The sequence below is a fragment of the Gracilinanus agilis genome, chromosome 3, assembly GCF_016433145.1.
Source record: "Gracilinanus agilis isolate LMUSP501 chromosome 3, AgileGrace, whole genome shotgun sequence".
Taxonomy (NCBI): domain Eukaryota; kingdom Metazoa; phylum Chordata; class Mammalia; order Didelphimorphia; family Didelphidae; genus Gracilinanus; species Gracilinanus agilis.
Genome location: NC_058132.1, coordinates 28,515,483 through 28,523,708, shown reverse-complemented (window position 1 = coordinate 28,523,708; position 8,226 = coordinate 28,515,483). Strand labels below are relative to the sequence as shown.

Below are 8,226 nucleotides of genomic sequence, written 5' to 3'. Positions count from 1 at the left end.
CTGTGCTCAGAATCCTGAGAAGTCTCCGGGGCCAGGAGGCCTAGTTCAGTGATCCAGAAAGTTGAGGAAGTAGGAGAAGGTGGCGGTAGAAGGGACCAAGAGGCTGAAGGGAGTTGAAGGCCCAAAATGGAGACGTGGGTCTTTCCCATTGGGATGTTTCTCTTTCTGCTTCATCCTGATCCTTGCTGCCACGATAGGCAACCCATTTCCCAGCACACGGATATGAAGAAAGACCTCATCACCAAAAATCACAGGGGAAGATCTCTCCTCGACTCCCAGCCTTCCTGCTGGAATTTCCCTTTGCCATTTGGGTCCGGGTGGGGGCCCGAGACGGAGTCCACACTTCCCCCCATCACTTGCCCCCCCTCGAACCCTTTTATCTTCAGGGAACTCCTGAGACAGCAGGTGCAGGTGGAAGGAAGCTCCAGGCTTCCAATGGGGGCTTGGGAGGTGAGAGGAGCCAAATGGAGGAGGCGGCGTTTTCAAGAAAGATGAGAAGATGCTGGAGTTTTCCGGAGAAAGCAAACCGTTTTATTTTGAGACAGTCAACAGGAAGGGGTGAGGGGAGGGAATAAATTAGACAGTAAAGGGGGAAGGGGAGCCTGGGAGGAGGGCATTGAGAGGAGACAAGCCAAGATGAGAGGAGATGACGGGCTCAGGTCATGTCCGGCAACAGAAGCCACATCTTGTGTTCCCACAGCAATTACAGCAGAAGGTGCAGATGGGAAAGTGAGTTTCCCTCTTTGTCCTCTGAAGCAGGGGCTGCAGGGAGAAAGAGAAGAGATCAGCGGATTGATGGGGAGCTGGGCAGGGTGGTGGAGAAATGGGCTGCCATGCTTGGAGAAATCTCTCACCATCAAGCCATCGTGAGCAGCTGGAGCCGCTTCCTGGAAGGGAGTCTCCACAAGGTCTTGTGTCTGTGAAGAGAGAAGCAACCCTGAGGAAGGAGCCCAGGCTTCTGGGGGAACTTGAGGCCCTCAGCCTTGAGCCCCATCTAGCACGCACACACACACACACACACACACACACACACACACACACACACACCTGTCAGCACCCTTTCTTCTCTCCTAGTCTGTCCTGTGTGCAGAATATCTCTAGCCTCTGTCATTTGCCTCCGGCCGCCCCACTTCCTTCAGAGATCCCAACCAGGTGTCCTGCCCTCTGGGAGCCCAGGCATCCTTGGGATCTTACCTTGTGTGGGACAACTGAACAGCAAACCAAACTAGAGAGCAGGAGGAAGAAGAGGCAAGCAGCCTGGACTCGAGTGGTCAGTGCCATTTCTGCGTGTGTGTCTGTGTCTGCTCGGCCCAGGGCTCTGTCTGGCGTCCCGAGCCGGGCACTTTTATGAGGTCCAAGCCCCCTCCCCTTTGGCCCAACTTACTTTCCAAGAAGGAGGTGTTGTCAATGGGTGAGGGAGAGATAAGCGGGAACACAGCTCTGGGGAACAAATGATTGTGTCACCCACAGCCCAGAGGAGGTGTGTATAGGGGGTGGGGCAGTCAGGGTCACAGGCATGACCCAAGAACAGCAGAGACGACACATGGGCTTACACCAGGGTACAGTGGGCCATACCCTAGACCCAGGTTCAGCTCCCAACTCTGCTAGAGTCTTCTGGGAAAGAGAGACACGTAAAGACCCAATAGTGTGTGTTCTTGAACAAGTTATTTTTCCCATTTGCCTTAGGGAAGGGACCCAGACCTCAGTTTTCTCATCTGTAAAAAGGGTTTGGAATAGATGGAGCTCCTCTTGGGGGTGCAGAGACCTGTTTCAGCCCAGGAGCAGAGCCCACGAGATCTCTCTGCTGAACTTCTCAGCCCTGGTGGTCCCTCTCCAAAGAGCCTCTCCCAAGTGACAGTGACTGTTCCAGCCTCACCACCCCCCAGAAGAAAATGACTTCCTCCTCTGTAGCCCTCATACCAGCCCTCTCTCTGCTGTCCCTGGGGTCAGTTTGAGTCAGCTCATGAGAGCACATAGGGTGACTCACTGAAAGAATGAAGGACTCGGAAGAGTCTGAATCGTGGTGCCTTTGGTGTTTGCTAGCTGCCTAACTCAGCAAACGTCTGTTACGCACTTACGCTGCCATCTATGTCATGTGTAAATATACACTAGAGATAAAATATCTAATATTCTATATTATGGAATTCTGCTCAGTACGTAAGCTAAGTGGAGTTGGTATCAATGTTGGGCACAAGTCCAGGTGCTAGAAAGACCCAGAAAAGCCCCAGCATCCTCCAAGAGTTGCTATTCAACATGTTCTACAGATAACCACACAATAGCCACAAGAGAACTCCAAATGGCTTCTGGGAAATGGAGCACCAATTTCCAAGAGATCAGCAAAGACGTTGTTGTCCTGTGGAAGGTGGCCCTTGGCTTGAGCCTTGAAGGGTCCTAGGGATTCCCAGAGGTAGAAGGAAAGAAAGACCGTTCTCAGGGCAAGTAGAGGGCTTAGTGAATAGAGGGCCTGGCCTAGAAATGGGAGGTCCTGGATTCAAATCTGCTCTCAGATACTTCCTCCAAGTGTGATCCTGGACAAGTCACTTCACTTTGTTTACCTAGTCTTTGTCCTTCATCTTAAGAGTTGTTACCAAGACAGAAAATGAGGGTTTTTAGTTTGGTTTTGAAGAAAGAAGAAAGGAAAGGAGGAAAGGAAGAAAGAAGCCATTCTCGGCACCGGAGGAAGTCTCTGCTAAGGCAGTAGGGACTGGAAAGTAGAACGTATGAGAGCAGCAAGGGGATGCGTGCTACAGGGTCTTCTGGGAAAGCCATGTAAAGCCCTTCACAACATGGCTTCCCAGAGGAGTGGGCATTTTAGCTTAGAGGCCACAGGGAACCACCACAACTCCCTGTTGTGAGCCATGAAGATCAGCCTGGTGGCCAGGTGTTTGGAGAGAAGAAGCTGGAGGCAGGGGCTATGACTAGGAGGCTCTTGTGGTAGGCTGGGCGGGCAAGGGGCAATGAGGTCCTGAACTCCAGTGGTGGCTGTGTGAACGGAAATGGGTTTAGAGTAAGAGGGTAGCCTCATCTAGTCTACCCTGATTATGGGCTGGAGAAGGAAACCAAGGCCAAGAGAGGGCCAGTGATTTTTTCCCCCAAGACCACACAAGTGGTAAAGCTGCCGTCCCATCACAAAGCCACCAACAGTTAGCCAACAAGCATCGATTAAATTCCTACTGTGTTCCAGGCACCGTGTTAAGTACTGATATGCAGAAAGAGGCAAAAGACAGCCCCTGCCCCCAAGGAGCTTACAGTCTAATGGCATGGGGTTCAGAGCTGACGATGACCCCAACATCTTAAATCTGAATGACTGGAAAGATGGAAGACAAATAGGGAAGCCAGGAAGAGGGAGGGGTTTGGTGAAAATGATCATGAGGAGTTCAAATCACTACCTGTGTGGCCCTGGGCAAGTCACTTAGCCTTGTTTACCTTGGTTTCCTCATCTGTCAAATGAGCTGGAGAAGGAAATGGTGAACCCCTTCCGTATCTTTGCTAAGAAATCCTGAATGGGATTCTAAAGAGTCGGACATGACTGAAATGACTCAACAAGTTCTCTTGAACTCAAAAGAAAAATGATGGCTGGACACATGCTGGCACTTAGCACTTAATAAATGCTTTTGTGGCTTGACTTGATGTCTCTGACCCTCATTCTGTAAAAGGAGATTTCCATTACTGACTTCCAAAGGTTCCTGAGTTTTGCAAACTTAAAATGCTAAATGTATGAATTCTGGGGTGTTCCAGAAGGCAGTTTTCTGTGCCTTCCTTCCTCCCCTCTCCCATCTCTGCCGCTCATTCCCGAGGTGGCCTGGGTCAGTTTGCTTCTGGGCCAATTTCCTCAAGTGAAAACAAAGGAGTTGAACTCAGTGGTCATTAAGGTCACCTCCAAATCTGGGGACAAGTGATGAGCAAGAGGTCTTTGCCCAGACCCCCAAAGGAAACAGGTCAATCTGATTAGTCCCCACCCCTGCCCCTGTGTGCTCCGGTTGGCTCCAGCTCCCCCCACCCAGGTAGACTTGAAGGCGCCAGATTCCCTCCCCACCCATCCAGGACTAGGGCAATGACCCTAGGGACACGGGCCAGGGAGGGAGGCGACATAACCCAGGGGTCATGGGACATTCCAGGATTGCTGGTGGTAGACACTGGGTTTGGGGGAGCAAGGATGGGAAGCAGGTTCATGGCAGAGGATGGAGCATCAAATAAGGGGTGCTGACAGAAGCTACCCCTTTCCCTCCCCGTCTGGCCTGTCCTGCCACCTCGGGACAGGTTTCATCATCAGCAGGGCTCGGGGCAGGGGTCACCGTGGAGGCGCCAGGGCTGGGGCCCTAGGCGACAGACAGACGGGCCAAGCTGGGCATCATCCTCTCCCTCCCCTTTCCGTAAGGTGGGGAGCTCAAGGCTATCGTTATTGCCACTGGGTGAGAGGGTGGGGGCTGACCCAAAGTGCCAGGATCTCAGAGATGCACCAGCTTTGTTGATACACAAACTTTGTTGCCCCCACGTGGCCCAGCTATGGGCCCTCAAATTCCCGCTCCAAAGCCCCTACCCTCATTCCCTGTTTCCCATAAATAGGAAAGGCTGTTCCACTCAGGGATGGCTCTAGGCAGGCATCAGAACCAACAGTTGAGGCGGGGGCCACATGGGCCAGTTTATTGCAGTTTAAATACCTTTCTCTTCTTTTTTTTTTGTCTTTTTTTTTTTTTCATAAAGAAATTAAAACACACACACACACCCAAAGAAGGGGTAAGGGTGTCAGGAAGTGAGCTGAGGAGGCGGGAGGCCGGGGCCACAAGTCCAAACAGCCCCTAGCCGTGGAGGTGTCCCCACCAAAGGCTTCCTCCCTTCCGAGCAGCTCTGTCTCTGTACCTCCAGGGAAAGAGAAAGAGGGCAGGCAGGCCTGGCAGAAAGGGGTCAAGGGAAGGAAGGATTTCTTTCCTTGAGTCCTGCCTCCTTCCTTCCACCAAGGTGAAGGCAGGAAAGGGGAGGCCAGCAGGGAGCCGTTAGGTGTCATGACTGAATTAAAGTGGAGAAATTGGGGTAGAGGAAAAGGGAGAGAGTCAGAGACAACACACAGAGATGGGAGAAGGTGGACGTGGTGGGTAGGGTGGTTTTTGTTGGGGGTGGGGTGCTGTATTCATGGAAATGCTTTTTTCTCCCCATTTTTGTTAAAAATCTACTATAAAAAATGCAGCTGGGGGAGGGGGCAGACTCTCTCCCTCTCTGTGCTAAGGGTTGGGACAGGGGTGGCAAAGACCCCAGGGAAGAGGGCAGGAAGGGGTGTCACTGCCGGGACGTCTCTCCGACAATCTCCAGGCCATGTTGCTGCAGCTGGGCTCGAAGCAATGCGTTCTCATTCTTGAGTTCCTCTATCTGGGGAGGCCGAGACAGGCAGTTGGCTCCCAGGCCCAAGACCCTGGCTTAGCCTCTTTCCCATCAGCCTCTCCACAATCCCCATCCTGGGTTTTTGCCCCTGGGCGCCCCCATCCCCACCCCCTGCACATGTCACCTGCTGCCTCAGGAGCTCGTTGTCCATCTGCAGCCTCTCGGCCTCCTTGAAAGTCTCCTGCATTCTCTGGTTGGTCTGGCGGAGTTCCCGGATATAGTCACAGGCCTTGGACAGAATCCCTCCCTTACTCTGAAGAGCAGGAAGGGGAAAGAAGGCAACAGGGCAATCAGAAAGGCCCTACCTGGACCAATGGAGCTCGCTCATCTCCCTGAGACCTTCACCCCAGCCGTCATTGCTCTGGGGCATTCCTTCCTGCCCTGTGGTCTCTTCTGCGGTCTGCCAAGCCCTCAAAGGTAAGGGTAAGGGCCAGCACTTGGGGCCCGAGGGGCTGGGGGAGATCATATTTGGAAAGGGCTTTGCCCAGCTAGCCAGGGGAATGAGGGGCCGGGGAGTGGGGCCTGGCCCAGGCCAGGAGCTCTCACCGCTCCTGTCTTGCTGTTGTCAGTGTTACAGTCTGGAATGATTTTGGAGAGCTGGACGATCCAGTTGTTAATCTTGTCCCTTCGCCTCCTCTCCACTGCAAGGAGGAAGGAATTCCCCAACCCCAGTGGGCTCAATGAGACTCCATTAGAGACACAATCTGCTGCCCCGACCCTCCCACCCCCAGCAAACCCCTGGAGCGTGGGCAGTCCCTAAGGTGCTGGGAGCTGAGGATTACACAAGTGGCAGGCTGGACAGCTCCTGCCCACAAGGGTTTCCAAGCATCAAGGAAGGGGGTGGGAGAGGGGGGTCACAAAGAGGTGGCAGAACTCCAGCTGGGCCTCAAAAGGATTGGTAAAAAAAGAATTGGGTAAGTTAAGAGATCAGGCCAGGCCTTGGTCAGGAGGCAGCACTGGGGTAGTTAGGGGCTCTCCTATCCCTCTGGCCTGTTTCTGCCTCCTCTGTAGACGGTGTACACATTTTGGTCTAAGAGAACTCCTAAGGTCACTTGCAACTATAAAAGGGATCCTCGGGAGGGAGAGCACTGGGGCAGGATGAGGTCTCATGAGAGGCCCAACACACAGCTTCTGAACTGGGATGGGAGGACTGGCTATGAGGAAATCAGGGCTTGAGAAACACTTGTCTGTCTGGCACATCCAGAGTGACTGGGGAGGGGAGAACGGAGGCTTGGGGGGCCTACCCATGCTACCCCCCCAGCTCAGTGGACTCTCCCTTCCATCACAGTCCCAGCCCACCCACATTCCCCAGCCCCCCCACCCCCACCCCAGGTGACACAAAATCCACTCCCCCTTACCCCAGCACCCAGGACGGGCAGTGAGGAGGGGTGACCTCAGTCCACAACCTGACAGAGAGGGACCCTTCGCCCTCACCTTCATTGTGCTGGGCTCTCCTCCTCTCATCTCGGGGAGTTCTTGTCCCATCCATTTTCCTAGTGGAAGAGAGACAATACAGATCTGTCCCTTTTGCATTCAGCCTTTCCTCAGGCCCCCACTTCTGGGCTCAAAGAATCTGGCCCTGAAGCCTCAACCGCCCTGGAGGCCCAAGCATCTTGCACCTACGGAGAATACGGGTGGGTCCGAGGGGCAATAGTTCTCTGCGTTCCCGTCTGAAGCACATCTTGGGGTGTCATCATCACATAGAACTGGCCTAGGAGAGGCAGGGTTGGGGTCAGGGTTAGAGGTCACACCCGTCCGGGTCTAAGTCTGTGAGATCTCTCCTAGTGGTACGGTCATGAGGCAGCTTGGAGAAAAAACTCTGCTCCTGTTCAAGTCCAGCCTCAGACACTTCCTAGCTGTGTGACCCTGGGCAGGTCACTTCATCTCTGCCTGCCTGTAAAATGGGAATAATAGCAGCACCTCCTTCCTTCTCCACCCCCACTCACTAGAAGCCCTTCTGGATGTTTCCATTCCCCTATCACCCCCCCCCCCCCCCCGGGTCTCTTTATCCCATGCCCAGAATGCCCTGTGCCTCCCCACCTCCTGCCTGTAGGCTCTGGTCTGTGGTCTGCACTGACACTGCTGTGGCATCACCCACGCTGGATGCTGGAAAGTAGGCAAAGCGGGCCTCCCCACTGACTGCCTCAGCTGCTGGGCTGCCCCCATTGCTGAAAGGGTTCTGGATCACAGCCTAAGGAGGGAAAAGGAAGATGGACCTCGGGCTGCAGGGGCTAGGCTGCCCTGCTCCCTCCTAGCCCCTCCTCAGCTCTACCCAATGTCTCACTGCCTCTGTTTCCCCCTGTGCCCCTCGGATGTGGCGCTCTCAAGGGCAAGGGCTGCCCCGGCTTCAGAGCCCACCCTGATCATTGGGGACGGGGTAAAGGACAGATTCAGGGTCCCATCCAGGCTCTGGCCAGATTCCCACAGGGATTGGGGCCCAGGCCCCTTGCAGCTCCCCACCTCTCCCGCCTGGGACTGACCTGTGCCACAGCCTGCTGCCCCCCTGTGAAGGCGGCTGTGGACACCACGCTGACAGCCCCCGTGGTGTCTCCCTGGCCATCCAGCTGGCCATCCGTCACCTGGACCACTCTGTATGTTACCTGCGGGGGCAGCAGGGGGCGGCAGAGAGCACCACGTCAGTCCAGCGGAAGAGAGCTCCCTGGGACAACTGGGTCCCAGGGCCAGCGGAGCCCCGACGGCCCCCCCCCCCCACATCCTCGCGCCCCTCATCGACCCCTCCCTCACCTGTCCTCCATTATTCTCTGTGCGGAACTGGTACTGGATGTTGTGCTCTCCGAACGCCGCCTGCTGGACGCTGGCGATGGCCACCGCCGTCTGCTCCTCGGCCCC

General features: G+C 54.8%; 2 protein-coding genes across 2 annotated transcripts in view; both read right to left on the bottom strand.

Moving 5' to 3' along the window:
* Positions 1-508: 508 nt before the first annotated feature.
* Positions 509-1,322, bottom strand: LOC123243020 (hepcidin antimicrobial peptide). Its single transcript, XM_044671181.1, has 3 exons — positions 1,195-1,322; positions 855-917; positions 509-762 (listed from the first exon to the last, which is right to left on the bottom strand). The coding sequence occupies exons 1-3, from the start codon at positions 1,279-1,281 to the stop codon at positions 661-663; spliced, it is 252 nt and encodes an 83-aa protein (XP_044527116.1). The 5' UTR covers positions 1,282-1,322; the 3' UTR covers positions 509-660.
* A 3,295-nt stretch (positions 1,323-4,617) lies between these two features.
* The window catches only part of USF2 (upstream transcription factor 2, c-fos interacting), a 13,921-nt gene continuing 10,312 nt past the window's right edge, over positions 4,618-8,226 (bottom strand). The window contains exons 3-10 of the mRNA XM_044668610.1: positions 8,122-8,224; positions 7,857-7,976; positions 7,417-7,567; positions 7,000-7,087; positions 6,811-6,869; positions 5,923-6,017; positions 5,501-5,629; positions 4,618-5,364 (exon numbers count right to left, since the gene is read on the bottom strand). Of these exons, the coding sequence (XP_044524545.1) occupies positions 5,275-5,364; positions 5,501-5,629; positions 5,923-6,017; positions 6,811-6,869; positions 7,000-7,087; positions 7,417-7,567; positions 7,857-7,976; positions 8,122-8,224 (835 nt within the window). The 3' untranslated portion in view covers positions 4,618-5,274. The remainder of the gene's footprint in view (positions 5,365-5,500; positions 5,630-5,922; positions 6,018-6,810; positions 6,870-6,999; positions 7,088-7,416; positions 7,568-7,856; positions 7,977-8,121; positions 8,225-8,226) is intronic.

Coding starts and splice junctions, on each gene's coding strand:
- LOC123243020 (XM_044671181.1), bottom strand. CDS start 1,281: ATGGCACTGACCACTCGAGTCCAGGCTGCTTGCCTCTTCTTCCTCCTG. Junction 918..1,194: donor GTTCAGTTGTCCCACACAAG/GTAAGATCCCAA, acceptor CTCTCTTCACAG/ACACAAGACCTTGTGGAGAC. Junction 763..854: donor CTGCTCACGATGGCTTGATG/GTGAGAGATTTC, acceptor TTCTCCCTGCAG/CCCCTGCTTCAGAGGACAAA.